Raw genomic sequence first — 21,487 nt, forward strand, 5'->3', positions numbered from 1 at the left:
TGATTGATCAATATCATAAATTACACTCTGAGTACTTAAAAGTACTTAGAAACCGCCTTGATGTGGTTTACAAGAATGTCCACGTTGACATAGAGTTACATGTATGTTTGAATGACCTGAGTGCAAAATGCATGCAAGTTTATTTATAATGAATATGACATTGTTAAACATTTTCTCAAACATTTATTTTTCATTTCAACAGTACTACAGATAAATGAAGTCATGCAGCTATATTTTATCTGATATCACAAAGCAGGGCAACCCCACGCAAGATCCAGTGGTCCGGTGACTGGACAGTAGGCAACACCACTGCGGTGATGTAATTCAGGTCTGTGCGCCTTGGCTTCTTGTAGATGGGACACACATACAGCTTAGGATCCACGGGGGCAGTGGAGTTAATGGCAAACATGTGGATGACAGGCAAGGCTGTGAAAAGCACTTTGGGTGAGGACTCAATGAGATGGGTGTTCTTCCTGTCCCATGCAGCCCCATCAAGGTACAGACCATACACATAAACTCCCTCCTGTTTAGGAAAGGCAGTTAGAGACAAAAAAAAATGCTTAACTCCTGATCTCTATTGATCACTTTTTTCACAATCAAAATCAACACTGTTGTACTGTACTGCCCCCAAATTGCCACATAAGGTAAGTTATTGCTGTTAATTCTATGTTTTTTGACTCACTGTAGGAGAGGTGGTGATCTCCTCCTTTGCCTGCTTCAGTACTTTGTTGTGCAGGGTGACTGTGTCCAGAGCCCAGCCTTTGTTTGCCCTTGTTACTTCTTGTCTCATAGCTGTAAGGAACCCTGCAAACATCCCCCAGGTAATTCATTATCAGCATCAGACTGATCAATTAAATTTTTTTCTTCAAGCTCAAAACTACAGTTATTTTAGCATTAATACAACCTGTCTTTTCTATTCAGTGGTTACCTTGGAAAAAAAGTTCCTCACCTTGTGGGTTGAAGAAGCCTGTCATCCAAAATGTTTTGGGCCTTCCTTCAAACACCCAGCTGTGGAACTGTTTGTTTCTCTCCAGAAGTTCTGTGAACCAAAAGCCCAGTGTGGATGACTCCCAGGAGATTTTTCTCCACAGGTTTGGCACACGGGCATCAAAAATATTGTCCAGGGCATCGCGGAGGTTCTATGGGTCAAGTGCAGATAAGAAATTTGTCTTTAAAACCTTTTATACATATACAGTTTAACCATTGAATAGGTTTTATGTACTTTACATTCAAAATAAAATGTGTTTGTGTCATATAATATTTATATTGTAGACTTAAATGTTATAACTGAATTACAAACTTATACTTAAGTTGGTATTTTAAGAATCAAACAGAAAAGTGATAGTGCTTAAGAGTGAGTAATGCAATAAAGAAGTAATCTAACCTCGCTCATTATAATAGTGCCATCAATAGCCAGTTTCAGGTCAGTCAGACTAGTTCGCACCACACTGATGATCCTTTGCATTCGATCCACCTCCTGACGTAGGAAGATGTTCATTGGGTTCAGAGCTCCCATCTTCATCAGTCTGGCTTTGACCTGAAGCCATTAAAGTTTCAGTTTAGATCTTAGTTATTGCAGGAACGTGTGACTAAAACCCCAGTGATCAAAGAAATTTACCTCATGTGGCACATAATTAGGGGGCAGTTTCTCCAACATGTCCTCGGCCATGTCATGAACAATAGTCTCCCGAGTCACTCCTGATCCGCCTCCGCTTTCCTTGGGCTGGATATTTGTGATTGTGTCTAGCACTTCAGCAGATGTGTTCGTCTGATACCTATTACACATTTAAGAAAAGCTGTTATAGCAATAAAGTAACACATTAAACAAGACACATTATAAGCACAGTATACATTTAATTATTACTTTTAGGATAATATAAAGTTTCCTCACGTGATATCAGCATTAGGATGCAGCCCCAAGGCTTGGGGTGAGTCCACAGAGGGCAGGCTCTGAATGTATTCCATGTACTCCTGTACTGTCTTGCACACTGGAACTTTGTAGCCTGTGTAGAAGGAAAATGATGGGTCGAACATCTTTTTACTGAACCACACCTGCAAGGGAAAAAAAACAAATTTTAAAATATTGCAACAAATTTCATAGAACTATTGATCAAAGAGGTGAGACGTGAATGAACACAAAAATGGGATTATTACGCGTGCAAAACATTGTAGTAGTCTCTTGTCATAGTCATCTGTAACCCTTCCTCCATATTGCACCTCAGCCAGCATGTATCGCACAGTTACCCATGACACATCCTGCGGGTAAAAAAAACCCCACAAAAGCAAAAGTAAGAAAAGGAAGAAGTGTAAGAACAGGTTAATCTGCTGTTGCAAAATCCTCACCTTCCTGGGGCCACAATCATCTAAGTGTTTCTCAACAAATTCAACACTTGCAGTGAAGTCAGCAGAGTTGAACTCATACGGTATGTTCCAACCCAATGGTCCAAATTTGCGTCGTTCCTAAAAAGAAAAAAAGGCAATAAAACACATGATCATGCAAAACAAAAAAATCTACGCCACTAATTTCTCTTTCAAGACTTCATAAAATGTATTAAAAGAGTTAAAGTTACCAGTATTGCTTTTATATTTTGCTCTGATTTTAGTCTGAACAGTGATTGATGGAGAGCAAGATATGTCCTTATTGGCTCCTGTGAAAAAAGCTCCTCTACCTCATCAGTAACCTTGGAAAGGACATTACCTGCACAGCAGTGTGAAGAAAGGCCACACTGTACAGCAAAGGCTTCCACATTGGAAGGTTGCTGACTTCCAACTGGTACTGTGATATTCCAGCAAATGTTCGTTTCAAACCAGCCCGCACTCCCTGGGGCGGATCATTGGTAAACTTTATTGAGGACTAGACGTAAGGAAGGGAGAAACCATTACTCCAGCTTGCATACTTACAGTAAATCAGTGCTCTACAGTAGTTGTAGAGGTTAGGTCAGGAAACAGAGCAATACATTAAGTGATACATTTAAAACATACAATACAACAAATACAATTTTTGTAAAGCTTCACCTGTAGGAGTGTAATGGAGAATCGATTGTGTGGTTCTGTGGTGATCCACACCCTAAAAGTATCATGCATCATCTCTGCAGTTGAGATAGTTTCTAGCAACTCATCCATAAACTCCAGACCCAGGTGACAATTTTGCAGAAGGACCCAGCCTCCCTATTAACATTCATTGGAAGAGGGCACAAATCAGGTGAGATTGTCAGTAATCACTTAAAAAGCAATCATTCATACAACATATTACTTGATAAACTTGAATACACACCTGTGTCATTGATGTCTGAACAAGTTTTCTTGCATGCACCTCTTGCCCTTGCCCCATGGATATAGCGCTGCATTCTATAAGTCACAACCATATAGTGAGATCACGACAAGCAGTGTGTTATTCAAGGTTAAGATGAGAAGCTTATAAAAGTTTAACTGGCCAGTAAAGCTCACCAAGATTAAGTTTCTTAGCAAGTGCTTCAATTTGTTCTGTGGGATCTGAGCCCATGGAAAGGAAGCAAATTAGGGGGGTGCGAGGGTCGCTTTCCTCCCATGTGCTGTGAAGGTTCAAGAGGACCGGCTCAGCAAACCTCACTCCCATGGATTCTCCTACATATTTTCTGGCCTGGGACAAAGTGCGGTCTGGGCACCAAGACCTGTGAAAGAAATAGCTTGTAAGAATATTATATTAAATACAATCTTACGTGTATATCAACACGTAAGCAATGTGACATGCAGCAGGATCTAACCTTATAAGCAAAAGTTTTTCAAAGACATCAAGGGAGTTGTATCCATCTGGGATGACTCCTTCCTCTGGAGCATCTAGATTGAGCCATGCTTTCCAGGCTTTCCCATTATCAGACACCTACAAAATATTACAATTGCAACTACTTGTATGGACACTTTTAGGGAGGATTCAGATTTATGATCCATGGAACTTAAGCTCACCTGGGTTATGATGTTGATGAACACTGGTAATTTTCTGAGTTCCACCAAGTTTAGCCATACCATGTCCAGGATCCAGCTGAAAGGCTTCGAGGGACAGGTCTTCAGGTCAAGAGCAGCGCCACCTGTTACATCAAAAGACGGTATTATGTTATAAAAATGCCAATACAAAAGGTGTTTTAATTTTTTTCTGGTAGTGATGATCATCTTACCTTTAATAAGAATCTGGAACTTGTTATGCTCTATTTTGTTATTCTGTAGGTCAATCTTGAGGGCTAGCAGGAGTGTGAAGATGAATTTGTGGTTTTCATATAGGCCTCTCACTGTGTATCTGAACACTTCATAGGTCAGATACTCAATGATGTTTGCAATTCGCTTCTGAGTTTTAGATGACTTCTCAGACCTGCAAAATAATACTCATTATAGTAAAAACAAGGAACAGGAGAGACAGAGACAAGAGAGTGTCTAAAAAGGTGTACCAATATGAAAAAGTGTCACTAAGGCATTTATTTACCTCTATAAATAAACCTTGGAGAGTATTGCATATAGCGTGTAAACTTCCCGCCTTTTTAATGGCTATTTATTAATTTAATATTAGGTCTTTTAAGTGAACTTTGTTGGTTGTTATAAAAAAAGTCATGGTTGTGTGAAATAAAGGGTACAGAGTACAACACTTAGGATGTCAAGCCATACTTCCTAAAGCAGTTTACCTTTTCAGTGACAGGTCAAAGATTTTGAGGAACTGACCCAGGGAGGTCTGGTACATGACATTGACCATGCTCATTTCAGTGATCAGGAAGTAAAGGATGCTGCCTCGAGAGGCAACAGGGCGATATTCCGCTTGAGCTCGATTAATCTTCAACTCTGCCTCTGCTGCAACTCTGAGCTTTGCACTAACTTCACCAGCAGTTTGCTTAGTTGTACTCAGAATGCCTATCATGGAGTCATCATCTACCAATGAACCTTTGATCAAACAAACAGACTTCCTTATTATTACAAATATATAACTGTAAAGAAATTGGAACCAATCTACACCAGGAACTTTTGTACCTTTTGTGCTGCTGAGTTTGTAGAGCAAGTTGGCTTCTAACTCCTGCATCTTTCTCTCATTGGCAGTGACATCCTCAATTAGCTTCAATCTTTCTGCCTCTAGTTCCTGTCAATCGAGGTGAAATAACTCACAGAACTTATAAGTGCAACTAAAATAAACATGCCCAAGTCATGATCAACATTACAGGATAAACACTTTAATAAGGTCATATAAAAGCAATTATTCAGATAGGCTTACACAACTTTTGGCATTTGTTTCTTGGTGATGGGCTAAAAGTGTCAGTGCTATTTTTATTCATTGCTATTAAAAAAAAAAAACAATGTTAAAGAAACCTGTTATTTAAAACTTGGGGAAAAAATAGATACTTACGTGTTTCTCCCTCAAGATAACACGGCCAAGTAGTTGGTTCTCCAGGCCCTTCATGTTTACAGTGAAATCAATAATTGATGTCTTGGCACTGACTTCTGGGGTGTATGCTGGATTAGGCAGTTTAGTCGTTATATAGAGCTGGAATCCATCCATCACATTCACCTCTTTGTCTCCCACTTTAACCTATAAAAGACAAATCCAAGAATTCTGAGAGGAGATATTTCGCAGTTGTATTGTTGAATTAAAGTGGATATTATAGCTGACTACCTTGAAACTGGTTCCAGATTTAATGAAGTTTTTCTCAAGGACATTGTCAAGGGCAGGGTCCAGCTCTTCACACACATCTTCAATTAGCAGTGGGCGTCCCAAGGAAAGACAGTCTTCCATGTGAGAGCGAAAGAACTTGTGGTTGAGTGAGGTCACCTGAAAGAGAGATCACAGATAATTTGATTTGTATAATTATCTGTAACATATTGAAAAGTCTGATGCATTTTTGCTATGTACTGTACCTGGAATGCATTAGCCTTCTCTTTTTCCTTAATCCAAGCCTTTCCCTGGGTCTGGGGGTCGATGAGGAGGGGATATCTTGTTGCTTTTGTGACAATGATGCCATTCTGCACAGACAGGTCATCTCCTGGGAGTCCTTGAAGGTTCCACTCACTTATCTTAAACATAAACATAAGCATGTATTTGCTTACGGCATTAGTAACTTCCTGTGCAGCCACTAGTGAGACAAAATAAAGATTATGCTTGTGTTGTTCTTACAGTGGGAGGATCCACTAGGGCTGAAATGAGGTTGAGGCTTTCTGTAAAAGGGATATTATGTTTTCTAAGCTCAGCCCTCCAGATGTCCTTCAATAACATGTCACGGAAACTCTGGTTGAATGGTCCACAGTAAGACAAGAAGCCAGTGAGCTGAAGCACATCACCCACAAGTCTGCCAAGAAAAAGATCCTCAGTGAAACTATTTTATGATCAAAACAAGCAAATGTCAACAGTCACAACAATAGTAATTATTATTATGGTGACAAGAAATGTGCCCTGAATTTAATGCGTCTCTTGAATACTTTTCTTTAAACCCACTTGTTGATCTGCGACTTAAATTCTTTGCTTTGCTCTATCCAGCGAACTTTCTCTCCACTAAGTCCATCAATAAGTGCAGATGCAGTCTGCATTTTATTCCTACACATTTCAGCACCATCCAGCAAGTCCTGAAAAATATATTTTAAGTGATCCAAGATTTTAATTTCTAGATTAAGATCTGCAATTTAAAAAAATGTTTGAAATGTTTTTATTAGATTGAACCCACCTGTTTCTCCTTCATAGCAGCATCGCATTTGGCCTTGACTTTGTCAAATTCGGCTTGCTTTTCGGCCAGCTGAGCCTCAGCGTTGCCTAGCTCATTATTTGCCACTCTTGACCGGATTTCCTGAATGGCAAGGTTAGCCTGAAACATATAAATAACAGTGAAGCTCACAAAAGCACAAAGGGCACAGAAGGCAGCACAATTAAAGCAGTATTTTTATCATTATTGTAGATTTTTTTCATTTTTATAAGAAAATGCACATGAAAAGGACTGTGAACAAAAATCTGATTCCTTCACTCTTAAAGCCCAAAGTTTACATCAAATATTAAAGTACAGTAATCCACTATGGCAGATCTACATTGCAAAAATATTTGCACAAAGCCAAAGATGTACTTTACCTTGAGTGGCAACACTTCTTTATTGATGCCAAAGAATGTGGCCATAGCTCTAGTCCATGCTAGCAGACCAGCAACATTACCACACACTTTCTTTGCATTTTCCATGGTGTAATCCTCCATGTCGAAGTATGGATGCAGCAGTTCTACCATTTCCTCATTAATTTTGTCCTTTTGGAACTGCTGGAGGGAGATCATGAAACCTGTGGAACTAATAAGCTGAGTAGAAGAAAAGGATAATTTGAAGAAAGGGAGCTATTTGTCAAAAGATTGATTACTGTTGTGTGTTATTATCGTAAATATTAATTCTACAGAACATACATACTGTCTGGTACACAGATACAAACAGTTCCCTTTTCTCTCTATGACTTTTTTTCTTATAATTTTTTTTACCTTCAGTGCCTCTGACCATGATGGTTTAACACAATGTCGTTCTGGATCAATAGAGACGGTGTCCAACTTCTTTTGGAATAAAAGCAGGCAGGAGTCCATAATTCTCATGATCAGATGCGGAGGCTTAGCCAGTTTTCTCACAGTGGAAATGTCAGATGGTTTGATAGTCTACAAATGTTTTGTATATAGTTTTTAATTTCACATTTTTGGGTATAAATAAAAGAATATCAGGTGGTTAACTATACATGGTATAAATATGTTGTAAAAATTGTTTAAAAAATTCAAAGAAGTTACACAAATCTCACATTAAGCGCAGCTTCAGCCTCTTCTAAAGCTGGCTTGGCAGCCTCCAGTTTTTCTTCAGCAATAGCCTTCTCTATCGCGATTCCATCCACAATTTTCTGGGCTTTGTCCTTCACAATCTGGACCTCATTCTTTACTATTGTAGCAGCTTCAGCCGTGACTGTCACCTCTGCGACTACCTTTAGGAACGCAATAAGGAATGTGCAAAATAAACAAAGTAAATCACACGAATGACCAGAAGCTGTGACCTTCCACAAAACCCTTAGGTAGAGTTGCAGAAGTTTTCTTTTCTTATGACCATATGTTTCATATCTACTAATGCTTCAGTTGTAGAGGCTGGTAGGAGGCTGGAGCCTGTGTATTTTACCTTGTCAGCTTTGACAGATGCCACAGCCAGCTCTTTTTCCTTGACTACAAGATCTTTGGATAGTTGAGCAACAGACTCACTAGCCTCCATCAGTTTGGCCAATCCTGGAAATCATTAACATCGTATAAATTCCCCTTCCTGAGTGGACCTTAAAAATTGTCCACATATGTGATCCTTATAGTATATCTGTGGTCTATCTAAATTTTCTTACCAACATTCATGCGCTCTGCTAGTGTGTTGATGTAGTTGTGCTTTTCGGAGTACAGTGTTTTGTAAGCATTTATAAAAGAGAGGTAGGATTTTGGGGTGACATGAGTTCTTCTTCGGAACCTGAAATATAAACAAATATAAACAAATACACACAATAAATACACACAAATTTAAGTTCATGTTTGGTATGTCTCTGTGCTAAAATATTGGGAATACCTGAATAGAACTTGTTACAACAGAGTGAATCTAGAAAGGATTTGCATGGTATACCTTTCGAAGTAGTCTTCACAGGCATCCGATACTTTGTCATGATATGTACCCATGGTGGTCACCACAGAGGCTTTGACGTCAGCAGAGCAAACCATTGGAAAATCTGATAAGAAATAGTTGGACACAGCCACTAGAGCCTCGTTGGGCCAAGGAGTGAACCAGTCCATTGTGCAGCCAGAAATTAAGCCTGGAAACTTCAAGGATCTAGAGCGAAACTTCTGCCCCACCTGTCAAGGAGAGTCGATACTATGTCATTGGAATGACAATATCTAACTTACATTCACCCATTCACAGGTATAACTTTATTAGTGCACAATCAAGTAACATAAAATGGGAAATGCATGAAATCCAATGTACACAAGACATTAACGTATGAATATAAAGTACAAAAAAGGATACCTTTGAGTTATTGTTTTTTTTTTTTTGAACCTACCGGTGAGAAGCAAAGGACTACATGCAAATTCTTTCTGGAGCGAGATATGAAGTAGTCGTAAAGATTATCAAACGTTGGTGGAATACGAGGACACTCCTCTTTCATCACAGAGATAAGGTTCTGGGTGATTTCTTGCATCTCATCCTTGGCAAAAAGGTTGGAGACCTGCACACATTTAATTAAACCAATTATATGCAAACTCAGCTGTTTTTGGTGGCCTTGGATTGTTGCTTCAAAGATATCACATGCTAACTGTTGTATGGAGTGAAGTGACATCCTCACCTCTCCAGAGGAAAGAACATTGTTGAGATATTCAAGGAAGGCCTCATCTTTTATTTCATTATCTGTAAAGATGAAGGTGATGCCTTTTCCCTCAGCGCCAGCTGTCTTATACAACAGTTTCAGGTCATCCATGAAATTACTTATGTTGTATGTTCTAAAGAGAAAACAAAGCAGCATCAGAAACTAACCCTCAGAATATCATGCTGCACCTGCACGTAAGATTAAAGCATCTACATGCATTTTACAAATCTACATAAATATTTTATCAAGTTTTGGCATGGATATCCTCTTCCAAGTTGGTTCACTAATGCTGACATTGGTTTTACTTTTTGTGTTTTTACCTTGTCAGTGTTATCTGGAAGATGTTGTATCCAGCTATGTACGATGCCAACCGAGTCAAGCTCTGTTTCCCGGATCCTCCCACTCCCACCAGCAGGGCATTACCATTGTCAGTTCGAATGATTCGGGAAATCTATATGAAGACAAATCTCAAATACATCAGAATTATCTGCAGAATTATCTTACACCAAAGGATATGTATCAGTTAGACACTGACCTTGACAAGATGAGTCATGGCATCCTTGAAGAAAACCAGATCCAGGCTGGAGCCTCTAACAACTTCATTGTGCTGAGCCTGATACATCATTAGCTTTTCTGATAAGAACTCAAAACTTGGCACCTGAGAAGAGAGTTATTTTTCTTAGATGACGTTGGCAGTTTTCTGCATCTTCAATACAAACATAAAATGATCTAAATATGAAGTTCATACAATTTCATAAATTTTTGGGGCATCAAAACAGGCATCCTCATCTTCTTCTCCAGTGGGCTCAGGAGCATCTCGCAGGAAGTCCACAAAGTAAGGCTCAGGATGAAGTTCTGGGACAAGGCTGGGGTCAACATGCTCTTCAATCACACGAGTTATAGCCTTTTCGAACCACTCTCTGTCCTCAGAGCAAATAAACCTTTAACAAAACATGTTTTTAGTTAGCCTTGTTGCCTTTTTTATTTTGCTTAAAAGATAATTTACTATAACTCAGAACAGTACCTGTCAGCAATCACCCTCATACATTCACTCTTGAAAAGAGCCAAGAGAGTGGGGATGTCATTACACTCTGCAGCCTTAACGTTTAACATTCCTTGCCAGATCCTGGACAAGTCTCTCAAATTGAAGATGTAGTGGAACTTGGATGGTGTGGGAAGCATTTTTGCCTTCATGGTGGAATGATCATATCAGGTCAAGTCGTAATCAATCAAATCTATACCTATAAACAATTTCACATCATCTTGAATAATTACCTTGGCCCACTGCCATAAAATCCTCCCAGCAGACACAAGACACTTCACCATATCTGATATCTCAGGCTGAAAATCCCTGCATGAATGGAAATATCCACAACCAATTACACCTGTAGAGAGCACGAAGATAAAATTTAAGTGTTGTCATACAACCACAAGTAAGCAGAAATATTATTCTGTTTAGAAACAGCTACCAAAGATCTTATCAATGGACGTGTTGGATGGAAGAGTACAGTTGAAGACCGTGAACTGTCTCTTCAGCCGTTGTGGGATGTCGTTTCTCCCGCCTCCAGGGTGAATCATGGCAGCCAGTATCTGGACTTCCACTATAGTGGTGAAATCTCCGGGTTTGTCCAGATTGTACATTCCGCTCATTTCCATCATTTGCCGTACTATCTCATTGGTGATCTGGTTGAACATTCACATACAGTGATACAGAGACTTCACATGAAATAGTCAAAATATATACAAGAAAAGCTTCTATATAAACACCTGATCTCCCCATTCGTTGACAATGGGCATGTTGATGTCATCAATGAAGACTGTCATCCTGCGTCCCCCTGGGGGTCCATAGGTGCTGCCAATTCTTTTCTCAATGTAGCTTTCCACTGTTCTCTATAATGGGAATAAAAGGCTTTTCCAATCAAAAATCCGAAAAGCATACACAAAGCTATGCACACAGAACATGATGAATATTTTACCTGAAACATCATGGGTTCTGTCGCAGAGGAGAAGTTGAGGGACTTGAACAGGTCTGTCTCAGGGTCATATTTCTTGGTGTAGCCTTTTATCATCACTGTCTTGGCTGTCCCTTGTTCACCAATAAGCAGTACGGCCTATACAAACATATTATTCATCTTTCACAGAAATACCTTAAAGCAAAAAAAAAGGATGTATTTTATGACAAACATTGTTAATTAAAAGAGATGAGGTGATCACCTTGCGTTGTTTGGCAATAGTCTCCAGCAGGAAAGAGGTTCTTGTGTTATCCACATTTGGCACAAGGATGGAGGCATAGTCTGGCACATGGTCAGTTGGGTACACATATTGCCCCACATGGTTATTCCAATGACTCCAATCTCCTAAAAGAGAAGTCGCCATATATAGCTAGATGCAAAAGATATGAAGTACGTAAAATGTGAAATGACTGTACCGTTTGGGTTAACCATGTACTCAAACATAGTCTCTCCTGACTGTGTTTGAGGCACATCAATGCTGCTGTCATGAGCTCTGATGTAAGCCTCCAGTTTTTCCCTATCATCTAACTCCAAAAGGGCTCCCAGGCTCCACATCAGGCAGAACACAAAGAGGCGTTCAAGGCGTTTGCTACTGGCCAAATCCCCAGTCTCTTTGGTAGGGATGAGGCCCTCCAGCAGATTCACAGACTAACGGTGGATACAATTCAGAAAATTTAGTGTGAAACAAGTAGAGCCATCAACTGATTCGTCTTCAGCAGTTTCAACGATACATACCTGCATTATGTAGTTGCACTCCAAAAGCTCCATTTTTGGTTTAAGGTTCTGCTTCATATACAAGTAAGCATCCTCAAATATCATGTCATATAGACTCATAATGCTTTCTGCCTGTTTTGCATTGTGCTTGTGAGCCCATCCCTAAAACATAAAGCCTGTGTTCAACTACAGCACTTTTTTATAACAGAAGCATTGTTCTCTGCTTACACTCTCTTCTGTGATGATTTAGCAACTGTACCTGGAGAATGGGTCGCCAGCTGAGAGCTGAGGAGCTCATGAAGACCATACCGACCCGGGACACAGTAGCAGGAGAGGCATTATCCATGTTGTGCACCTCAAACACCAGCTTGCAGGATGGAGACATAGTGATGCGGTCACCATTAGCCAGGGTCAGTGTTTTGTTATCATCCAGCACAGAGTTGAGGTTCTCAATCCATATGGCGTCCACAGGGCCATCCAGCACAATCCATATGAACTCCCCTGAAATGTAAACATTCAACATAATTCAATCCTTAGATTCTCATTCTCTTTTTTCTGTTATTTTTAGGAGTAAGCATGCATCAATTGTTGTCTGAAGTGTGAGGCAGGCTCCTGATGCTGCACTTTATTTGTTCTTTATAATATGTGTTTTTAAGGTCAACCAATCAGATGTAAGATTTAGTGCAACCTGAGCTACAAAAAACCTGCATCAAACTCTTTATTGTTCTTATATCTACTGTTCAGATTAATGTAATTCAAAAAAATATCTTTTAGGAAGTGAATGACATTTTCAAAAAAGGCAATTTGTTATATAAAATTTGAAATATTAGTTTGAATGTGCATTAAACTTTGTGGAACAAACCTTTGTTGGCTTTGAGTGTCCTTCTCCAAAGAGTGGAAAAGATCCCATCCGTCCAATCATTGGTGGCTGCATCGAGACGGCCGAACATTTGCGGGGCAGTGATTGCTTTTGGGTTCATGCGCATCTCCCTGTGTGGGCTTCCACATTCAGTCAAAGCTCGCATCAGAATGTTGATGACTGTTGTCTTCCCAGCTCCACTCGGGCCCAATGTCATCAGGCCATGGCGCACTTGTGAAGACTCATAAAGCTGGTAGTGACAGAAACAGTAAGGTGTATAAGTGTATTTCAAAACAAACACTCAGCAAGACACCAATGACAACTGGAGGTTATGCATATGGAAGGGTTTTTAAATACCTGAACCAGCTTAAGGTTCCATGGTGGGTGGTTGACAATATCAGCAAGCTCAACTTGATGGCCAACAGCAGCTTGAAGTTCAACATATGTGCTCCCATCCAGCTGGATACCAGGGAATAGGTCATTGATCAAACTAAGGAAGAGGGGCTCATCCTCATCCACCTGAATCAGACAGAAAGATTCAAATACACAGCATCTGCCAACAGTGAAATACCTCCAACATATATTATACCATCCTAGATGGTCAACAGTGAGTGGTCAACTGTCATACCAGTTTAGACAGATTCATGTCACGCAGCACTCTCATGACAATACTGGACTCTGTGTCATCAGGTCGGGCTCTCTTGCTGGCCCCCAGTGTTCTTAACACAGATAGGATGTTCCTCAGGCCAAAGTCATAGTGGACCTGACAAAGAACAGACATTGTGTCATGGTTATGTTTTTATTCAAAATATTAAATAAGCGCTGGCAACAAGCTTCTCACCTGTTTTGTAAGTTGTTCTTCACACAGTTTATAAAGGACAAAGAATTTCTGGGCTAAGATGACATTGTCATTGAATCCACAACTGGCGAGTTTAACCCTCATGATGATCTACAGAAGACAACAGTGAAGGAGTGATGTCTGTTAAAATGAGAGCTTAAGGGGGGAAAAAATGTCTTTAGATCAAAAGTAGCCAGGACCCACCTGTCGGTCTGGCACCATCATAGACACTGTCCTGAATTGCACTTTTAAGTTTTCAGGAAGTTCTTGACGACCTGCATATCCAGGGTTCTACATATGGAATAATAAGGTGTTAACTACTGTCAGTTCAATGTTTAAGTTAAAGTTTAAGGTGTTTCTCATAAGATTCTTTTGCATTTGTGTATCCTACCATAGTGATAAACAGGCCAAACTCTGGATTCAGATCCACACAGTCTCCATCAGTGAAGATGAAAGTGCTTTTGTGTTTCTTGCATGCCATCAGAACAATGTAGATCTGCTGAGCAGCAACGGAAAGCACTGGTAGATCGATTCTGTTGAACTCATCAAAGCAGCCCCAGGACCCTGACTGTGCAAGGCCTGATAAAAAATAATAGATCATGAGATAACTTTAACTGTACACCACACAGCTAGATTAATTATTGCATTGCCCCAGACACCTTTGTATATCCTTCCTAGTCCTCTGAAGTCCATCTGGTCCGAGCAGTTGAATACAACCACATACTTGCCAAGGCAGCGACCCATGTCTTTAGTGGTTTCAGTCTTCCCAGTGCCTGCTGGCCCTGCAGGTGCTCCACCCATGCTCATGCCCAGAGCCTGGGACAGTGTGATATAACACCTGTAGATAAAAAGTAGTTAAAGGAGGCAACTAATACATGAAACAGTATATGCAAAGGTAATTCAGCGATTAAGCCACACAATCAAATTCTTCATCACTTACCTGTCAGTTAGCGGGGTGATGACCAGACGGTCGGTACAGCCCAAGAACTCATTCTGATAAATGAAGTCAACATTTGTAATACACACGATAACCTTATCCAGGTCCTCCTTGAAGTAAAATCTACTCTGCTTCAGCCATTCAAAGTCACTGACGGATTTTATACGCTTTTTTACCTGGAAACAAACAATATGTTACATAGATAACAGTAACTAGTCAATCAATAATTCACAAAGATCCATGACAGAAGAACAATTTTTCAAAGGAACCTACTAGGTCATTAAATATATCACTTTGGTGCACATGGATTGTGACGAGTGTCTCATATTTGACTCGGTCAAATTTGCTCAGGTCATAGGTGGTTTGTTTAATGAGTGTGCCGAGTAGATTTAGGAATTTCTTTTTGGTAAAAGGCATAATCTCCCTGTCATCTTCAGCATTTTGCAGTGCCTCTTCTGCATCTCTTGTCCAAAGCATCTGGATTCCCAGCAAGCCCACCTAAAACAGTACGTGCAAAACAGTGGATCAACAAGATATACTCATGAAGTGAATTTGTCAGACATTTGTTAGGCTGCCCCAGTTACTTAGGAGGACAACTCTCTACAAGTTATGCGTTTACCTTTTATCTAAAAACAAAGTCATTGTGTTGCAACTTAACGTGACAACTGTGAAGTTGTCAACATTTTTACAAATGGTGCAATACTTTTTCTAACCTGTGCTTGGAACTTGTCGAGAAAAGAGAGAAGATCAAAATCTTCATCGTTGATCTCTAGATCTGAAGCCTTGATAATGGAGTGTAATGAAGCCTGTTGCAGTAACAACAGCTCCCCAAGCCAAAGCTCCACTGGTCCCTGTGCCATTACATGACTGTCCAGCTGGAACCACAAACACACGTTTGATACTTGTGATCAGTACATGAAAGCAACAAAGGGCATTAATTCAAGAACAATTTTAAAGTAGCGTATTTTCCAATATATTGCTCCCCTTCATTCATCTGCAGTTAAGTTACCTTAAAAATTTCACCGATTCATGCAATATGATACATTGTTATATATTCAACTCCCAAACAATCTATCCATCCATGTAATTACAATTACATACCGGTAATTTCTCTCCTTCTTGTGAAATGACAGCCAAAATCTTGTCATACTCTGTTGCATGAAACGCCACTTCATTGACATTGTCAAACACTCCGAGTAGATGTGACTGAAAAAATAAATCAAAACAAAAATTTGTTTTTTATCAAATAAGTTAAATAAATTAATAAGTCAGTATTACTAATAAGTACTAAGAAAATCATTGGCATATGTGCCGGATTTCTTCTATCACAAAGTAAAGAAATCATTTAACATTTTGCTGATCAGTATCTGTCATCAGTGTCACATCTTCATTCTGTCTTTCTTGGCCTTAATTTTCCCAAAAATAATTATGCTGCCAAGTTTTTGTGACATCCAGCTTACACCCAGACATAACACGGAACCAAGGTAACAAGGAGGTGCTACAATTTCTTTTAGTGTTTTTAAGGTTACGATCAATGCTCTAACCTGAATTGTATGAGAATCACTGGCTTGTCCAAGGATTTCCAAGAGGGCTGGATCAGAAACAAAGAAGAACCGTGGGAAAAGGAGCCTCTTTTTCTCAAGGTACCTGTTGAACAATATCATACATTTCCATGAACTGTAGCAGCAAAGCTCTGGCCAAATTCATTCAGGAATAAATATATTTTTTTGGTCCTAAGCATTTGCAAGGCACAAGGAGGAACCAAAATTACAGACAAAACATGTCAAAATAATTGAATCTGGTGACGATCCTAGAATGGAAAACATTGAAATGAAATGCAAAGAACTGTTAATTACAAGTGATTTGATCATACAAACTTTGCAGTTGGTTTGGGGCTGTTGCCATATAGCTACACTTTCATACTGTTGAATCTTGTATACGTATATTGGTGTTTTGCTCTACAAAAACTTTCCTGCAATCTGTAGGAAAACTAGAAATGCCCAATGAAATTAAGAACTTGTAAAAACTTGTTGACAAACTTTACCCTGCAAGAGATTTTTGACAAAACTCCAACTGTTTCTGTAGGTCTGGCAGCACCTGTCCCAGAGTTGGATCACCCACACAGCACTCCACCACATTTGGGACTTTTTGTGCTTGCTGCATGATTGTAATCCAGGACTTGTCAATGTTCTGAAAACGCTTTGCTTCCTAGAAGGGAAAAATATATTGATATTTCACAAAGGAAGCTCAACATAGTAATTTTATTGAATATATAGATAAGCATTAGCTATACCTGGGGCAGGTCTTTGGCGATGTCACCCCCAACAAACACAGCCTCCAAATAGATCCAAAGGTTTTGCACAATAATCCACTGCTCAATGACATCAGATGATGTTGAAAGTTTGGCCACCCAATCCTGGATATCTGCTTTGTAGTAGGCACTGTATCTGTAGAAGTCAGACAAGGATATAAGGTCCTAAAGATGGACATCGTGTGGGCATGTATCTGAAAGAAGTTTTCCTCTCTTAAATATCAGCTATAGAAACACAATTCTAGTATCAGTCTCTTTTATGCCCTGAAACCATATATTAACAATATTTTGGTAAATGTGTTAATAATTACAGTAAAAGTCAGGGTCTTCTCTGTTGTACCTGTTGCTTATCAGTGACCCGAGCACCATCAGACTATCCTCCAGGATGGTGAGGATCTCTGCTGTCTCTGCCCCTTTCAGCATCAGTTCTCCTCTATTCTTGAATGTCGTCAAGCTCAGAATCTGGCCGGTCCACACTTCTTTTACTTGTGACAACTTAGCCTCGATATCCTTCTCCTTCACAGCCGATATGCAGATATCCTATAGTGCAAATATAAAATGTTATCTCAGGAGGATGAAATAAAACACACAGCACAAATGTGTCCAGAAATTATGACTGCCAACAAACCTCAATATCGTCCTTATACTTCAACAGAGGCGCTTCCATGATGTTCTGCAGTGTAAAGGTGTTGGACTCCACCTCAAACTGGTGCCCAGTCAGGTCTGTGATCCGGTCCCAGTGTCTCCTCATCATAGATTTGTTTGCCATCATCTCAAGCAAAGGGCATGACTCACTAAAATCATCAATTGTCTTCTTCAGGTCAAGGAAGGCTTGCCAGCCCTTTAGTCCTTTGGGTAGCTTTCTGCATCTAAAAATATAATCACCAATGCATATGTTAAAAAAAAAACAAAAAACGTACAATTGTTGTTTTTTTGTATTTATAACCTACATTTAAAATCCTTCAGGTTTTTAATATAATTATAGGAATAAAATGTATTTGGATAAGATGGTAGTACTATCAAGTCTTCATATTGGCACATGCCAAACTAAAGCCAAGTTGTTCTCCATCATATAAAAAAGTACAGTAAGGTATATAGAATTAACATAAAAATCCTTGGATTACCTGTTTTGAAACTCCAAAAGTTCTGCATTGATCTTCTCAATGTCCACATCTGTCCAAAGAATGCCATAGTACCCACCAATCTTGCCCATCACTGCATCATACAGGCCATAGAGTTTCTGTAGTAGGTCAAGCTCTTTTCTTGTAATCATAAGAAATCATACGTATTTATATTAGTATAAATACATTAAACATACCAAGACACACAATAACTAAGAAGGAGAATTTTTTTTCTAGCTGCCATAGTGGTGGTTATGTAAGGTAAGCTCTTGTAGAGTGGTAACACACTTTTTCTTGTGCAGACAGTCATACTCTGTTACTGGCAAACCTAGAAGCTGCTCGCCAGAGGTATATGTGCTGAAATTCCTCCACAGTTCTTCAAAATTAGCCTGAAAGGAATTTAACAAGGTGTAATAAATACATAAGAGAATCTAATCTAATAAATTGATGAATGTGTCTTTATTCTATTTTGTAGAAAAAGGAGACATTCAAGTATAATTAAACATTGCAAGACCAAATAAAAGTGTACTGTCAAAAAGAAAAAGGACAGCATGTTATTCACTGCAGCAGAAAACAGAAGTTAAATATACTTCTATACAGCAACTTCCCTTAGAGGTGGAATATGCAGCTAAACAACACAGTAAGAGAGGAAAATATGAATCATTTCTAATTTAGAAAAATGTTAACCTCAAACTAAAAATATCTTTAGTGTGCTACATAATGTAATCTTTTTATGCGTTTAACATGAACCAATATAAATAATGGTTTTAAGTTAATTGATAATGTTACCTTGAACAATTGGAGCCTGCGGCTGGCTTCTTGGGGAGCTATTCCATCAGCCATGGGGCCTTCCTAAAAACATTGAAATAAGAACCGCTTAATAGATTAGTTCATATTGACTGATTGTAAATTGATGAGAGTTATATATTCACAGATAACTTACCGAATCATACTGTTCCATAAAAGTCCCAACATCATTATGGAAAATTGCAACACACTCCACAAGGTTTTGTTTGAATTTGGGCTGCATACGAACAAGCTCATCTTGCACTGATCTCTGTGAGAATCAAAATCAGGAACCAAGATCACAGCTCAGTTACAGAAGAACACATTTTAAAATACCAAAGCAAAAAATAATCTACTAAAATTGTAATACTAACAGCCTTAGTTTGAAGCTCTGTGAAGAAATGTCTCAGTTTGTGTACCCCCTCCTCTTCCCTTTTGGTAACCTCTGCTTCATATTTTATCAAAATTTCAAAGGCTTCCTATGAAAATAGCATCACAACATGGTTATTTTCATTTTCACAAATCGAACTTTTCTGACACAATTATGACAATCTATGATTGTTATTGTACACAAATTCAAGACAGACATGGATGAAAAATAAGCAGGAAATCACAATCTCAAATATTCTAATAACTTTGACTTACAATGCACCATAGATCATGCATCAGCAATTTACGATCTCAGATATCAGTACAATATAATGATGAATTTCTCATCTCTAACAGTGCCTGAGGAGTCAAATAAATATTTCAGCTCTTCACAAAACTAAAGACATATAATTAAATGCAATTCATTGTGTGATTCATACCTCAATGGAAATCAGTGTCATATCAGTTTGTATTTCAGCATCCCGAAGCTTAGACAGGGCCCCCATAGCACGGCGCACATCTTCCAGGTTAGTCACAGGATGAGAGAGTTGCGTGAGGTATTTGTTGGTATGTATGCTGGTGTCTATCATCTTCTTCCTGTACTCCTCCTTCAGGTATTTGCACAGCAGTGTCTTCCAAGCTTTGGTCTCAGCTGTCAAAGACTTCTTCAATGGCTCTATTTACAAGAGATACAATTTTTCTCAAACCACACACAACCTTTAAGTGAGGACATAACTAGTAAGAAAAGATGATTTTGCTTTTGAGACTCCTAAAATGGCAAAAGGGAAGACAAAAAATTCATTTCAGGGCATTTTTAAAACCACAAATGCATTATTGTGAAATAAACCATCAGTGTATGATTATTCAAGCACTGCTGTGCACAAGTATGGTCTCTTATTATTCCAACAGCTCAAGTGGGAAACTAAAGCTTTAGCTCCATCCCCTGGCAGCTTGCTCCAACACATATGCTCTCTCTCTCCATGATGTACATTAGGAAAATTCACTTAGCAGCCAGAACACAATGTACAATTTAGTAGAGGGGTGGGCATATATCTGGTTGCTTTCTGGAAAACACTACAGCTACCTTACCTGTTGACAATTCAGTACACCCCAACACAAAGATGGGTTTGATGTCACCAATTTCTTTTTCAATTGAGTCGTAGTGCTGGATTTCAGATTTGATCTGGATCAAAGACGGGTGGCTGTCCATGAATTCCTTTAAAATGTTAGATATAAGATAAGATAATGATAATGTAATTATTCTAAAAAAATGGATTGCAATTTAAAAGAAGAATGTTAGGTGTGCAAGAAAACCTCGACTTTGAGACTCCTGTCCTCATCCCAGATAACTCTGAAGTGACTGAACTGCTTTAGAACTTCAGTTTCTGGTCCTTTCTGGGAAATGAATGCTGATTTTAGAGTGAGCACAGCCTTTTTGATGTCCTTGTTTTCCACAACTCTGCGATGGAAATGTTCTTTTTCATCTAATAGATTAATCACAAACAGGAAAACACACATGATCATTTTAATCAAATATTTACATAACCAACCATATTGAAATGGCAAATTGAAAATGACCTTTACTAGGGCTGTGTCAAACTTTCCTTGATACTGGGCCATGTCAGAAGAGTTTATCCGATAAAATAAATACTAAATAATGCCATTGGACTAATGTCTTTATGACTTTCTTAAACAAAAAGATCTGAAATCTACAACATAACTACCTTATTTAATAAACCAACTTAGCTAACTTACTTCAGAAACATTGCTGTAAGCTGAATTATTTTACTTGAATATATTTTCATCCTATTTAAGGGCATTTTATTCTTGAACTTGTCCTCCAGGGTGTTCACGGTGACAATGGCTTACCTTTGTTTTTAGCAGAATCATGAGTGTATTCCCGCTGCCAAACAATACCCTTGCTTACTTCCAACACCAGATCAGTAAGTTGATTTATGGCTTGTTGGATCTCACCAACAGTGGGAACCATAACCTGATGGAAGATTGCAAAGAAATCTACTTCATCCTCCCCCTCCTCAAGGAAACTAGTAAGAACTGGAATAGGTCATCAATGTCTACTAGAAACTCACCACGTTAGGTAAAACCAGCTGGATTTCTGATTTTATTAGTGGGGCCATCTCAGATGCAGACTTCTGATAAGAACTCAAATTCCTATTTATTGATTTCAATCGGTAAGAGAT

General features: G+C 39.0%; 1 protein-coding gene across 1 annotated transcript in view; it reads right to left on the reverse strand.

The window, feature by feature from the left end:
* Positions 1-235: 235 nt before the first annotated feature.
* LOC138611567 (dynein axonemal heavy chain 8-like) overlaps positions 236-21,487 on the reverse strand; it is a 29,045-nt gene continuing 7,793 nt past the window's right edge. The window contains exons 24-91 of the mRNA XM_069684745.1: positions 21,156-21,331; positions 20,601-20,770; positions 20,376-20,502; positions 19,727-19,962; positions 19,292-19,396; positions 19,075-19,188; positions 18,921-18,983; positions 18,420-18,520; positions 18,135-18,272; positions 17,639-17,879; positions 17,351-17,550; positions 16,993-17,146; positions 16,744-16,907; positions 16,244-16,346; positions 15,801-15,905; positions 15,413-15,574; positions 14,973-15,197; positions 14,703-14,875; positions 14,422-14,600; positions 14,154-14,341; positions 13,967-14,053; positions 13,766-13,873; positions 13,553-13,687; positions 13,282-13,443; positions 12,928-13,174; positions 12,325-12,566; positions 12,087-12,227; positions 11,768-11,999; positions 11,554-11,696; positions 11,316-11,450; positions 11,107-11,229; positions 10,809-11,022; positions 10,615-10,724; positions 10,364-10,527; positions 10,088-10,280; positions 9,875-9,997; positions 9,660-9,790; positions 9,319-9,472; positions 9,037-9,201; positions 8,604-8,830; positions 8,335-8,453; positions 8,124-8,227; positions 7,759-7,935; positions 7,454-7,621; positions 7,064-7,279; positions 6,669-6,806; positions 6,443-6,570; positions 6,125-6,296; positions 5,869-6,024; positions 5,627-5,782; positions 5,360-5,542; positions 4,990-5,095; positions 4,650-4,902; positions 4,152-4,342; positions 3,943-4,064; positions 3,744-3,859; positions 3,448-3,650; positions 3,275-3,348; positions 3,016-3,168; positions 2,699-2,854; positions 2,344-2,460; positions 2,155-2,256; positions 1,892-2,052; positions 1,619-1,775; positions 1,385-1,537; positions 950-1,139; positions 683-804; positions 236-523 (exon numbers count right to left, since the gene is read on the reverse strand). Of these exons, the coding sequence (XP_069540846.1) occupies positions 236-523; positions 683-804; positions 950-1,139; positions 1,385-1,537; positions 1,619-1,775; positions 1,892-2,052; positions 2,155-2,256; positions 2,344-2,460; positions 2,699-2,854; positions 3,016-3,168; positions 3,275-3,348; positions 3,448-3,650; positions 3,744-3,859; positions 3,943-4,064; positions 4,152-4,342; positions 4,650-4,902; positions 4,990-5,095; positions 5,360-5,542; positions 5,627-5,782; positions 5,869-6,024; positions 6,125-6,296; positions 6,443-6,570; positions 6,669-6,806; positions 7,064-7,279; positions 7,454-7,621; positions 7,759-7,935; positions 8,124-8,227; positions 8,335-8,453; positions 8,604-8,830; positions 9,037-9,201; positions 9,319-9,472; positions 9,660-9,790; positions 9,875-9,997; positions 10,088-10,280; positions 10,364-10,527; positions 10,615-10,724; positions 10,809-11,022; positions 11,107-11,229; positions 11,316-11,450; positions 11,554-11,696; positions 11,768-11,999; positions 12,087-12,227; positions 12,325-12,566; positions 12,928-13,174; positions 13,282-13,443; positions 13,553-13,687; positions 13,766-13,873; positions 13,967-14,053; positions 14,154-14,341; positions 14,422-14,600; positions 14,703-14,875; positions 14,973-15,197; positions 15,413-15,574; positions 15,801-15,905; positions 16,244-16,346; positions 16,744-16,907; positions 16,993-17,146; positions 17,351-17,550; positions 17,639-17,879; positions 18,135-18,272; positions 18,420-18,520; positions 18,921-18,983; positions 19,075-19,188; positions 19,292-19,396; positions 19,727-19,962; positions 20,376-20,502; positions 20,601-20,770; positions 21,156-21,331 (10,741 nt within the window). The remainder of the gene's footprint in view (positions 524-682; positions 805-949; positions 1,140-1,384; positions 1,538-1,618; positions 1,776-1,891; positions 2,053-2,154; positions 2,257-2,343; positions 2,461-2,698; positions 2,855-3,015; positions 3,169-3,274; positions 3,349-3,447; positions 3,651-3,743; positions 3,860-3,942; positions 4,065-4,151; positions 4,343-4,649; positions 4,903-4,989; positions 5,096-5,359; positions 5,543-5,626; positions 5,783-5,868; positions 6,025-6,124; positions 6,297-6,442; positions 6,571-6,668; positions 6,807-7,063; positions 7,280-7,453; positions 7,622-7,758; positions 7,936-8,123; positions 8,228-8,334; positions 8,454-8,603; positions 8,831-9,036; positions 9,202-9,318; positions 9,473-9,659; positions 9,791-9,874; positions 9,998-10,087; positions 10,281-10,363; positions 10,528-10,614; positions 10,725-10,808; positions 11,023-11,106; positions 11,230-11,315; positions 11,451-11,553; positions 11,697-11,767; positions 12,000-12,086; positions 12,228-12,324; positions 12,567-12,927; positions 13,175-13,281; positions 13,444-13,552; positions 13,688-13,765; positions 13,874-13,966; positions 14,054-14,153; positions 14,342-14,421; positions 14,601-14,702; positions 14,876-14,972; positions 15,198-15,412; positions 15,575-15,800; positions 15,906-16,243; positions 16,347-16,743; positions 16,908-16,992; positions 17,147-17,350; positions 17,551-17,638; positions 17,880-18,134; positions 18,273-18,419; positions 18,521-18,920; positions 18,984-19,074; positions 19,189-19,291; positions 19,397-19,726; positions 19,963-20,375; positions 20,503-20,600; positions 20,771-21,155; positions 21,332-21,487) is intronic.

Source organism: Semicossyphus pulcher, unplaced genomic scaffold (assembly GCF_022749685.1).
Source record: "Semicossyphus pulcher isolate SPU_LCO1_2020_fin unplaced genomic scaffold, fSemPul1.0.p SCAF_7, whole genome shotgun sequence".
Classification (NCBI taxonomy): domain Eukaryota; kingdom Metazoa; phylum Chordata; class Actinopteri; order Labriformes; family Labridae; genus Semicossyphus; species Semicossyphus pulcher.